This window comes from Lactuca sativa, chromosome 1, assembly GCF_002870075.4.
Source record: "Lactuca sativa cultivar Salinas chromosome 1, Lsat_Salinas_v11, whole genome shotgun sequence".
Taxonomy (NCBI): Eukaryota; Viridiplantae; Streptophyta; class Magnoliopsida; order Asterales; family Asteraceae; genus Lactuca; species Lactuca sativa.
Genome location: NC_056623.2, coordinates 160,802,171 through 160,815,362, shown reverse-complemented (window position 1 = coordinate 160,815,362; position 13,192 = coordinate 160,802,171). Strand labels below are relative to the sequence as shown.

General features: G+C 35.5%; 2 protein-coding genes across 2 annotated transcripts; both read left to right on the top strand.

Annotated features, from left to right (window-relative positions):
* Positions 1-6,769: 6,769 nt before the first annotated feature.
* On the top strand, positions 6,770-8,715 carry LOC111885267 (uncharacterized). Its single transcript, XM_023881534.3, has 5 exons — positions 6,770-7,218; positions 7,598-7,675; positions 7,786-7,885; positions 7,994-8,136; positions 8,358-8,715. Exons 1-5 carry the CDS (start codon positions 6,916-6,918, stop codon positions 8,571-8,573), a joined length of 840 nt encoding a protein of 279 aa, XP_023737302.1. The 5' UTR covers positions 6,770-6,915; the 3' UTR covers positions 8,574-8,715.
* A 2,038-nt stretch (positions 8,716-10,753) lies between these two features.
* On the top strand, positions 10,754-12,799 carry LOC111885264 (uncharacterized). Its single transcript, XM_023881532.3, has 5 exons — positions 10,754-11,176; positions 11,599-11,676; positions 11,796-11,895; positions 12,040-12,182; positions 12,566-12,799. Exons 1-5 carry the CDS (start codon positions 10,880-10,882, stop codon positions 12,779-12,781), a joined length of 834 nt encoding a protein of 277 aa, XP_023737300.1. The 5' UTR covers positions 10,754-10,879; the 3' UTR covers positions 12,782-12,799.
* The last annotated feature ends 393 nt before the right edge of the window (positions 12,800-13,192 follow it).

The window sequence follows — 13,192 nt, the reverse complement described above, 5'->3', positions numbered from 1 at the left end:
TCTGGGGGCCTTCCGGAGGTGACAGGACACTTGCCACGTCGTGGCAACCTTGTTCCACGTCGTGGCATCTGACAGTTTTGGGGTTTCGCGCCCCGAACTTCAGAAATTCATAACTTTCGCATACGAACTCCGTTTTCGACGTTCTTTATATCGCCGCGAAGGCGAGATTATGCTCTACAACTCTCGTTTAGACTCCATTGGCTAATTTTGACTTTATTTTTAATATATTATAAGTATATTACTTATATATTATCTTTAGTAGGCCGGGACAGGAAAACTCTGTTCGAAATTCATAACTCCTTCATCTGAACTCTGATTCCGTCCGTCTTTCCGTCGATGCACTACTATCGATGAGATCTTAAATTCTCATTTAGATCACTAGGGATAGTTATCTATCTACCTTAAATTCACTATTTACGTCGCGCTGGGTCGTGCCGGTTCTGTCGCGAAACTTCGACAGGTCATAACTTCTTCGTTATAACTCGGATTTCGGCATTCTTTATATATTCGGAAACCTCATTTCGACCACTACAACATTAACCGAAGATATTAAGTTTATTTTACACTTAAATTTTGACGCTTATTTTTATTCTTAATTAATCAGACCACATAATTAAGCAATTAAGCACAAAACACATAATACTCAAATAATACATTCTTATTATTTCAAAACGGGTTACAAAGGTTAACCTAGACTATTATATTGCTAAAAACGGCAAGCCCGGAAACACAGGCGTTACATAAGAGTATTATATGATCAAGGTTCTACAGGTTTAGAATTAATGGTTTCGCCTTAATTCTTTGCCTCATTGGGATGTGAGGGTAAGGAAGAATCAGTTATTCGATTACCTTTTCAATCTTAATTATATACGACTCGTATACCCGAAGTTGTGATTGTGAAACCAGGTATGAATTCTAATATGAACTTCAGGACGGAGAACTGCTTGAGCCTACGAGTAATCACATCGTCATGTGAACAAACTTAGAACCCAGTACGACTCCCGTAAACAAATCGCCCTATAGTTTAAACACCCTCGGAGATACCAGAACAGTAAAAACCGCTTGACGAACTACACAGAAAGAGAATTAGAAGACTAGGCTTCTCACCCTAGAGAACCCCGGTCATATTCTCGCGGAGATCGACGGATTGCAACGTATGTGCCTCGGATATCGAGGACTCCGTCAAGATTTTCATAGAAATCGTTATCTCTGCCTCGCATAGACAAAATGGTTGAGCAAACGCAAGGAAAGAAACTACTTCCAGGAATGGATCTGGAATCCGAATATCACCAGTTCGAGTGTTAGGGGAGGATGTCCGGAAGACTATCTCCTGAACTCGATGCGGATACTTCGAGTTCGTAGTGATACCTTTCGGATAGGACCAATACGCCCATAGTCTTCATGAGCTAAATAAATAGAGTTACGTCTTTCTTACTGGGATCAGTCATCATTTCTCCATGTAATGACTTACTTATCTACCCTCGTAGTAAGAAGAAAGCCCATGGTAACATTCCTACAGAGGAACTTTTAGCAAAGTTCTCTAGGCACGAGTTTTGAAATTGAAGAGTCAAATTTCTAGGACACACTGATAGTAATGTGAGAAATTTTGAGTACTCTTTCAATTTGTCAAAACCGTTGAGCATTTATCGACACCAGAGATGCCGACAGTTTTTTGCCAGATTCTAGGTCTTACCGACCTACCGCCTTAGTTCATTCAGAACTCCTCGCAAGCTACAGAAACTCGTACGACTTTGACCCAGCAAGGGGTGGCCTTTGACTGGGAAGTTACGTAAGAAAAGGAACCTTTGAGATTCCAAGTGAGTGACCAAGTTCTTTAGGATAACTCACTCTGGGAATGGCTTAATACACTTCGTAAAGCGTGGAAAGCTAAATCCAAGTTAGACAGGACCTCCGAGATTCTTATCAAAGTCGGTCCTATGCCTCACACAAACAAGACCTACTCCGCGAACTCAGTAATGTACTTTCTACTCTTCGCATCTCGATCGTGAAACCATACCTTTCTGTTAGGACTCTTGCAAGTCCACTCGTCGAGATCCTCGCCTTCATATTAGAACCGTAGTGACCCTCGACCGAGAGGTCAAGCGGACGAAGAAACGCCATCGCCAGTTAGTGAAGGTTCGTTGGAATGCTAACCGAGAACCCGTGATCACTTAGGTGCGCTAGAACCAATCGATTAGGAAGTTTCCTCCTCACGACTCGATCATTCGTGCATACTTCCTTGCTTAAATTCTAATTTCGGGACGAAATTCCTTCTAACGGGGGGATGATGTGACAACCCGATATTTTGAGACAATGTAATGTAAAACCAATCAAATTTAGGTCAAAATATAACTTTCCTAAAATCTTATTTGGGTTAAATAAAGTATTAGGAATCGTATCAACGTTTTCGTACATATAAAGAACCCTAAAATCCGAGTTATAACGAAGAAGTTATGACCAACCGAAGATTTTCAGCAAAACCGGCAACATCAAATAAACGAAAAACGCGAAGTTTCAATACAATAGTTTTTAGCCTTAAGTATCTAAATGAAAGTTATAGATAACCTCAAATCGGGAGCGTACATAAAAAGAACGTCCAAATCTGACTTCGTATGAGAAAGTTATGATTTTTCCAAGATTCGGGTATAGCAGTAGACATCTAAAAACTCGAAATAGAGCTCGAGATACTTTTGACCAAAACAACCTAAATGAGAATCAAAGGTCTCAACATTAGTAGCGCAACGGCGAAAAGTCTGACGAAAACGGACACCGGATGAAGAAGTTATGGATTTTTAACGGACTTTTCGTGTCCCGGCCCGTTAAAAATAAATAATTAAAAATAAAGTCAAAATTTGCCGATGAAGTCTAAACGAGAGTTGTAGATAACATTTTCAGCTACACGTGCATATAAAGAATGTCGAAAACGGAGCTCGTATGCGAAAGTTACGGATTTTACAAGTTCGGGGTCCAAAATCTGAGGCTGTCAGGCCCCCACGACGTGGCACAAGCTTGTCGCAACCCGGCAAGTGACTGAGGGCGTCCAATCAATGGAAGAGGATAGGTTTGACTCCCCACGACGTGGCCATCACTTGCCACGACGTGGCACACCCCAAAAATGTTCCTATAAATAGATTTCAAGGGCTCCGAGTTCCATTGCTCAGTTCCCTTCTTTCTCGCGCCGAAACTCTGCGTTTAAGCCCCCGAGACCCTCCCAAAGCCCCGGTTTTCACCTTCAAGTCCCGAAGGAAGGTTTTGTGTTCTCGACATTCCCGAGATTCCCGAGAATCCCGAGATTTTCCCGCGTTTTCAACTCTTCCTGTCGAAGTTCTGCTCGATTCTTCTCTAGACTATTTCAAATCAACCACTTCAATCAAGTGAGTTCATACCCCTTAACTAATGTTTTAAACTACTTTTAAATGTTTTATAGGGGGGATACAAGTAGAATCATGCTAGTATTATATCAATCACATGCAATTAATAAGTAGAATTACGCTAGTTATTACATCAATCACATGTGATTAATATACAACATTCAAAAGATTTGGCTACTCATTAGCCGTTTTACCACACAGTTTCCTTCAAATAATTTTTATAAACATTTTATATGTTTTAAACTACTTATTACATTGTACATCTTACTCGGTACATTACCTTTCAAACTTATTTACAACCGTGTTTCAAACAAATGTTTTCTTATACTCAAAACTGTTTTATCATACTTATGCCTTCAAATTGTTTTATAGATCGACATCAAGTCGATCTTTTCTTAAAAAAATATTTATGTTTCAAATGTCTTACAAAATTTATTTATGCTTTTATATTATAAATTGCATGCCTCTATATGTATAGTTATATAAGAAATGTTTAAAAGACTTAGGAAGGCTATCCACCCTATTTCCTTTTCGCGCCTTAAGATGTGGTCTGGTGGGATATCGGATACTCGTCCGAAGGTCGTTTAAATATTAGTTATATATCATGTGTACATATAAAGTCATAAAAGGTCCTTCCAGTTCATCCTATGCCCTTGGGTAGCAAGGGTATACATCCATGTCCATACGTACCACTTAGATTACTAGTAAGCTACCATATGGGTAGTTCAGGAAGATACTAAAACCATTACTAGAACGTGATATCATACAATGAGTCAGTTCATTCATGAGTCAATACTTTCTAGAACATTACTGTACATTACATATACATCTATACTAGGACGAGAACATATACAACTATACTAGAACGTTTACATTACTATACTTGCTAGGTAGAGAGCACGTACATTACAGCTAGAACAGTTCATTACATTACATATACGAGAATACGTTAATTCTGTGATTTAAATCGAAGCATGACTTAAAACCTCATGACTTGAGTTGCGGCCAAAGTCTCTTGGAGGGGGAGCGTTGAGTTTGCGTATAGATTCTATAATGGATTGACTATCCTACACCTTGCTGCTAGCTACAGTGGGACCTGCAGGTCTGCGGGTGCCAAACGTCATACCTTAATTTCGACCATTCTTATGTCGATGTAACCAGTCCATAGTATGAGTTTGTGTATAGATCTATACTGGATTGACTATCCTACACCTTTCTGCCAGCTACAGTGGGATATGCAGATCTGCGGGTGCCAAATGTCATTCCGTTATTACGACCGTTCTTTATGTCGTTGTTATCAGTCGATAGTATGGTGCAATTTATCACAGAATGCCTTAGTCTAAAATCCAGTTCAAGGTAGTTAGTACGGTAGTAGTCCTTTTAAAGCTACGTTTTAGTACTACGTTGATTTTTCCATTACATATTTTTAGTGATAACCTCACTTTAACATAAATGTACAAGCTATATTTTAGGATAATGATAGTTATACTTTGGAAAGATACATACTCTTACAAGAGACACACACACAGAATAGTTAGGTCTTGGTAGAAGACACCTTCATATACTAGAAGGAATCATAGGGATTCTAGGGTTTTTCAAACACTTACAATTCATATACACTTACAAGTTCTTTCAATACATAGACTTACAAATTCTTACATACAAATTAAGACACTAAATACTTATGATCTCACCAGCTTCAAAGCTGATACTCGCTTTCAAAATTACTTGTATCCTCAGGTCATCATAGACAGGTACCGATGCAAGGAGAAAGGAAGATGGAGCTTGTTCAAGACTTATCTTTCATTTTGATTTATGCTTTAGTTTTTATCAAAATTTGACAGAATACAATTGTATAATAATTATTTTATTAATGCAATGGATGATGTTGTTGCTTGTTTACTACTTTACATTGTTGTTGATATTATACATGACGTCCTCCGCCCCAGAACGTTTCCGCCGTTCTCGGTTTTGGGGTGTGACATCCCTAGAATGCTAGGTAGTATCGATTGCATGCATTGGAGTTGGTCATTATGCTCCAACGCATGGCGTGGTCAGTACATGAGAGGCGACCATGAAGAGCCGATGATAATTCTAGAGGCTATCGCATCACATGATCTTTGGATATGGCATGCATTCTTTGGTCCAGCTAGTACAAACAATGACATCAACGTGCTAGACCAGTCACTTGTATTCAACGATATCTACCTTGGAAAGTCACACGATGTACCTTTTCAAGAAAATGGGGTAGCATATAAGCGTGGATACTATCTTACTGACAGTATATATCCTCCTTTGTCTATTTTTGTGAAATCGTTTACATGTCCTAACGACCCGAAAAGGAAAAAGTTTAAAGAGGCGCAAGAGTCAGCTAGGAAGGATGTGGAGCGAGCATTTGGTGTACTTAAGAGACGTTGGCAAGTACTAACGGTCTAGGCAAGGTCATATGAGGTGAAAAGGTTACAACACGTAATGCATGCATGTATCATATTGCATAATATGATTCTTGAAGACGAAGGAAAAGCGATATGCCGATACAACGAAAATGAAGTTTTGCCAAATGTCGAAGGAGTAGCCGTTGGTACACAAGAGTATAGGGTGAATAGAAGAGAAGTACACAATCGCGACCTTCATCAGGCCCTTCGTGCTGATTTGGTGGAGCACATTTATAGGGCTCATATTCAGCCCCCACGCGAGTTATCTCACGATGATGATTTGTTTGACGAATCAGACGAGGATTCTGATATGTTCGTCGAGAGTGAAGATTCTGACGACGAGAGTGACGCTGGGGAGAATGATGTAGATGATCAAGGCGAGGACGAATACAATGATTCCGAGTGACGTATCTAGGTTTAAATAAAATTAGGATATTAATTAATAATTTTTACTATATTGTAGTTTGTTTGATTTTTTTTTTTGCGGTTTTTTTTCTATTTATTTAAATATTAGGGTTAATGTAATTTTTATTTTATTTAATGAAATGCTTTTTATTTTTAATTAAATTTTATGTTTGATATTAATTTAAAAATTATAAATAAAAAAAATATTTAAAATAAAAGAAAAAGTGAGGGAAGGGATTTCCTCCCACTTATTGACTTTTAGGTGAGGGAAAGAAGAGTCAGAGAAAGAACGGTATGGCCCACCAAAAATAAGGGAACCTTCCCTCCACGGGCGGAGCTTCAACGTTTGCTTCGAGAGGCCGGAAATATAATATGTAAAAAAATTGTTAAGCAGGAGGGCCACAGTCAAAATTTTATATTTTTGAGCCAAAAATATATAAAATGAAAGTACCATACCAGGGCTGTTTATAACTAAAAAATCAGAGGCCTCCCAAAATTTTATATTTTTGCCCTTATAAAGCTCTTCCCTCCGCCTCCGTTTGCTATCTTGCCAAATTAACCACGCAAATGAAAGGTACCGTTCGTTTCAACCCACTACCCGCCAAAAAAAAACCGGGGTCCCACACAGCAAAAGATACATGGCCATTAGCCGCGCTCCTTACCCTCGCTAGTTTGTATAGTCTCTACACATTTCTTGACTGAACATGTCGCCGTTGGTATCAATCTCTGGTAGCGGAAGACTTCCGATCGTACTTACCACACCCACAATAGCCACAACTTCTTTCCGACGCTTTTCAACTTCATTTGCTTCTCTGGCATCACCACAATCTCCATCACCTCCGCCGCAACCCAAGTCACAGTCAAACATATCTTCCTCTAAAACACCTTTTGCCGTCGATTCGTCTTCCAAAGCTTCTGATAACAACTTGAATTACGCGCTCGCAAACCCTAACGGAAGTAATCCTGCTTTGCAGTCTGTGAGGTCAACAGAGTCTAACATTGAAAAGGTATGTCTTTTATGCTGACTTAACTGTTTTATATCAGGGTTTCAATGAGATTTGGGGAAATATAACGATTTTTGTGTATGTATTCGTTGGCTTACGTGATATATGTCTTCGTTTCGTTTGTATTATGTATTTGCTCCAGAATCCCTATTTTATGACGAACATCGAAAAGGGATGTCATAGAGATGCAGTTGAAACTCTGTAATCCTGTTATTAATTCGATTTGCCAATTATTTTATTCATACCGATGAAAATCTTGAAAGAAGGCAAAAAAGAAGATTGAGAAATTCCTTAATGATTTGCCAATTATTTTATTCATAACTACTTAAATTCTTGAAGTGTATTAACACAGTCTTTTGCTTCCGTGTCTGTTATTTGGCAGGTGATATTTGACTTCCGATTTTTGGCACTTTTCGCAGTTGCAGGCTCTTTAGCTGGCTCCTTATTATGCTTCCTAAATGTAAGCATCCTTAAACTCACTTGTATATTATATATACATTTATATCTGTTTTTCCTTGATATGATAGAGGAAATAGGTGATGCTTTGCTGACATTATTGTTATTCCCTAGGGTTGTGTTTATATTGTTGATGCATATAAAGTCTACTGGACAAGCTGTTCGAAAGGAGTTCATACGGGAAAGATGGTATTGCGATTAGTTGAAGCGATAGGTTAGTTTCTCACAATTTTAGTTTACTATTTTTTTTTCTATTAGTAAATTTAATAGTAATATATTATTATTATTCCTTTTTTTTTTTTTTTTTTAAATCTGGATGCAGATGTTTATCTAGCTGGCACAGTGATGCTGATATTTGCAATGGGTTTGTATGGATTATTCATCAGTAATGCACCTGGTAATGTAGCACCAGCAGATGATCGTGCTCTCAAGGGCTCCACCTTGTTTGGGATGTTTGCTTTGAGGGTAAGCCTTGAAATATCAACATATTTTCATTTATTTGTTTATTATATCATCCAATAGTAAAACACTATAGTAAACAAATAGATAACAATATGTTGTTATTTAGGCATTTAGCCACATATTATCTATAGATATAGATATTGATATCAGTTACAGTCACAGTCTCGGTCTCAGTCCTACCTGTTATGTTATGTTATGTCTGATGGAATCTGATTGACTTTTAGGAGCGGCCTAAATGGATGAAGATCAGCTCGCTTGATGAATTAAAGACAAAAGTGGGACATGTCATTGTAATGATTCTTCTAGTAAAAATGTTTGAGAGGAGCAAAATGGTGACCATAGCAACTGGTTTAGATCTTTTAAGCTACTCGGTTTGTATATTCCTATCATCGGCTTCTTTGTATATTCTTCACAATCTTCACAAAGATGAACCTATATAATTAACTTTGTACAAATGGAATGACAAATATGTTGGTAGAACGATTTATTTGTATTGTTACTTGGAGTTATAGTTTAGCTAAAAGGAAATTATATATGCATTACTTGTAAATTTTTATCTTCTATGAAGTCTTGCTTCTTGTATATTTGGGTCTAATCAGCTACACTTGGTTAATGATGTTTTTTAATTTTTTGAGAAAATGACAAATCACATTTGGAAAAATGAAAGGAAAAATAAACTAGGACAAATTTACAAGTATAAAAAAAATCTTTTTGTCCTCCTTTATTTTTCCTTTCATACAAGTCACTAATTTGAAGAATTTACAATCCCTTAAAAATACCCTAATACGTTACCTCGAGAGTAAGAAGCAATCTTAAATTCGTAGTGCATGCATAGTGAGACAGTATATCTCGAATATATAAAAAATGTTACTCATTAAAAAATTTGTTACTCGTGATTCCTTAGCAAACTCTTGTTTGTTTTCTTTTTTGAAACCGTTGTAACTCCCATACATATTTCTCGTGGAGCATCAATAATCCTCGAATATGTTTAGTGTATGTTAGTTACCTTATGTCCAAATAAGAAAATTATAAACATTCACCATTACAATTTACAATGGTCATTTTGTTAAAATCTGAAACAAAGTGCTAAAAATTAATCTACTAACTATTATACTCATTTTAACGGACACAAATTACAAAGCTACCATATTTTGTTCAATTTACTGTTTATTTTGTTCAATTTATGGTTTAATTATATATTTTATTTTCATTGAAAGGCCGATTGTTTTGAAAAAAAAAAAAAAAAAACTTTATTCTTGACTACAATAACATCTTATTACTAGTTTAGTAGGTTACCAATACATTTTGACGAATTTCCTTTTCTAACTGATCCGCAATAACAGTTTTCTTTTTTTATTGTATTGCGATAGTCTTTTTGTTAGACTATGTTTTTGAAATTTAAAAAAAAAATGTTAAAAGTGGCATTTTGTTATATTTATATATTCATTTATTTGTATTTATTTCTTCCTTTATTTGTATGTTTTGTAAGTATTTGTCTAGGAATGGTTTCCTGGTTCTCATAATAACAACTTTTTTTTGATGGTTGGACTTACCCCAAAACATATACTTTCATATCCTTACTTTGATTCTTTCTCTTTTCAATAAACTTTCGACATGAATTGCATGTTGAAACTTCCTCACTTTCCAACTCCGTAAATAAAAAAAAATTCAAAACATAAAATAAAAGCTTCATATGTATTTTACCCTTCTATAAACAAATAGATTTAAAACTAAGACATTGATGTTAACATCTATATATTTTTACAGTCATATTCAGGTAATTAAATTTGTGTTTTTTAGTGTGAACAATCACCAAAATATTTCGTTGAGCGATATGTCTATGGTATGTGGCATTGGGTTTTTGGTGGTAGCAGCCACAAACACAAGATACATAAAATCATTGTGGTTTTCTTCTTCTTCTAATTTCTACAAAAAAAAAAGGACAGAAAATAATGTCTTAACATCTCTTTTCTAGTTTTAACAACTTTAAAATAAATAAATATATAAAAAAATAAGGCCTTTACCAAAATAGGAAAAAAATAAGTTCTTATTGCGATAAAAATAGAAAAATATTGTTAGAGTTTTGTTGTTTTAGTTAAAAATAAATTAAACTTCATTAAAAAAACCTGCTAAATTGCTAATATAAGTTCATGGTCGTAATATTTTTGGGTTATTGTTTTAAAAAAATATTATTTTGTTATAGCTTATAGAGAAGTTTCAATTTTTAATTTTTGATAAAACAAAAGTCTTGATTATTAAATATTTTGTCCAAATTAACAGAATAGTCTTTATTAGATGAACTTTTTTATTAAAATTAGATGAACTATTTTGTTAAAAAATAAAAATTAATGTTTTTCCATAAGCTATGACAACATAACAAATCCTTCTTAACACTAATATTTTTTTTCCCAAAATAGATAAGAAATTAAACATAATAAAATACAATGATTAAACTAAAAAAAAGGAAAAATACTATGTTTTTATGTATTTCGCCTTTTAATAAATAACTTCATAAAATGGGAAAAGTATTATAAAAATATAACATACAATTATCGGAAAATACGATTCTATTTCCGGAATCCGGACAATTCCATTGTGCACCACGCGAGAGAATACGACCGTTCCTTTCAAACTGCTACCCGCCACAAAAACCCAAGCCCCACCCTCCAGAAGATACATAGCCTGATAGCAGCCACTACCCTTCCCTCGCTCCCCTCAATCTCTACACACACTCCTCTCCCGGAAAATGTCGCCGCTGGTATCCATTTCCGGTGGAGGTCCATTTCCGATACTTCTTTCCACCAAATCCACTTCCCATTTCCGACGTTTTTCCACTTCATTTGCTTCTCTGGTCCCACCACAATCTCCACCACCTCCGCCACAACCAAAGTCAAAGTCAATCCCGTCTTCCCCAAAAACGCCTACTGTCGTCGATCCGTCTTCCAAACTGTCAGATAACAGCTTCAATTACACGATTGCAAACCCTAACGGAAGTAATCCGGTTTTGCAGTCCGTGAGATCTACCGAGTCTAACATTGAAAGGGTACGTTTTTGGTTCTGCGACCTAATTTGTTCCTATTATATTAGGTTTTCAGTGAGATTTGGGGAAATATGATTATTTGCTTAGGTATATGTGGTTGATGTTGCTATGTGTGTCCGTTTCTATTCTGTATGTGCGCCAATGTTGAAATTTTATCATGAGATTCTGTAAGCTGTTAGCAGTTCATTTTTTTTGTTTCTATATCCATTACAGCTTATTTCTTCCACTCAATCAGCATCGATCCACAATTTTAATGAGCTAGTCCTGTTCTCTAATGTTAGAACAATTCTCCAAAACAGAAGCCATTCAAAGTGATTAATCTGCTAGTTATTGTACTTTCGGTGGAATTATCTATAAAGAATGACCATGGATTCTCTTGCAGTCTTGTAATACATCCATTTGTTTCCATATCTGCTGCTGAACAGGTGATATTTGACTTCCGGTTTTTGGCACTTCTGGCTGTTGCAGGTTCATTAGCTGGCTCCTTGCTATGCTTTCTTGATGTAATAATTCTCTCTACACTCATTTATTTTAGTAAATTTATCTGTAATTCTGTTTTCTGTGTTTCTATTGTTATGTTTGGATGAATCAAAGTGATCCTGACTTATTTGTATGTTCATAGGGCTGTGTTTATGTTGCTGATGCATATAAAATCTACTGGACAAGCTGCTTGAAAGGATCTCTTTCAGGAAAAATGGTGATGCGTTTGGTTGAAGCAATAGGTGAGTCTACTAGCTTTTACATTTTGTCCCCATAAAATTTTGAAAAACAAAAAACGGTAACTATTTAAGTTTAATCTGTAATCTGTATTATTTTCAAGTAAAGGTATTTAAAAAATTGCTTGTATTTTTAAAATCTGAATGCAGATGTTTATCTTGCTGGGACAGTTATGCTGATATTTGCAGTGGGTTTGTACGGATTATTCATTAGTAATGCACCAGATAGTATAGCACCAGAAGATGATCGTGCTATAAAGGGTTCTTCCCTATTTGGGATGTTTGCTTTGAGAGTAAATTCTTTTTTAGCACTTTTTACTTTACATTATAACATGCTTTTGTACAGTGTTTGACCTGTATTGGACTTAGAATGGGACCATAACCGATGACAGTGAGACAAAAATTGCAATATTTTTTTTCATCAAAAAGTGGGACACCATGTGATAGAACAGACTGTCCTGTGTTTACTGTGTTTGGTGCACATTCGACTGCGACCATAATGAATAGGACAAGACAGAACATGGTACTGTGTTTTGACACTAATTCCAATGCCAGTGGGACAAAAGGATGTACCAAAAGGTTGTCATGTCACATGTAACAAACACAACCTAAATAGTTTATTTGTGTAAAAGATGTGGGGATAGATAATTAATTAATTAATTTGATTGGATTGAAGGAGCGACCTAAATGGATGAAGATAAGTTCGCTTGATGAATTGAAGACAAAAGTTGGTCATGTAATTGTTATGATTCTTCTAGTAAAGATGTTTGAGAAGAGCAAAATGGTGACAATTTCGACTGGTTTGGACTTGTTAAGCTACTCCGTTTGTATATTCCTGTCATCTGCTTCTTTGTATATTCTTCACAATCTTCACAAAGATGAACATAAATAACAAACTTTATTATAATCACTCAAATGTCTTATCACTTAAAGTTATAATTTTGATAATGAGAATGGGGAGAGAATTTAGGTTTTCCAACCATGATTAGATGGGACAAATTATTTTGTATCCTATCAACATTGAAAGGTTGAAATTAGTTTTTAAATAGAAATTAGTTATTACATTATGTATGTTTATTTATTAAACTATTTTATTATGTTCTAGTTTATTAAAGTATTTATGTTTAAAAATACTTCATTTGTACATTTAGAAATTTGATAATTTGAATCAAACTATTTAGTATATTTCGTTTTTTAATGACGGACTCAAAGCGGAAAGACATGTAGGATAGAACTTGAGGCAACTTTATTTATAACACTTAAATACAAGGTGATAAAAGTGTTAGGTCAATTTAATGTCTAA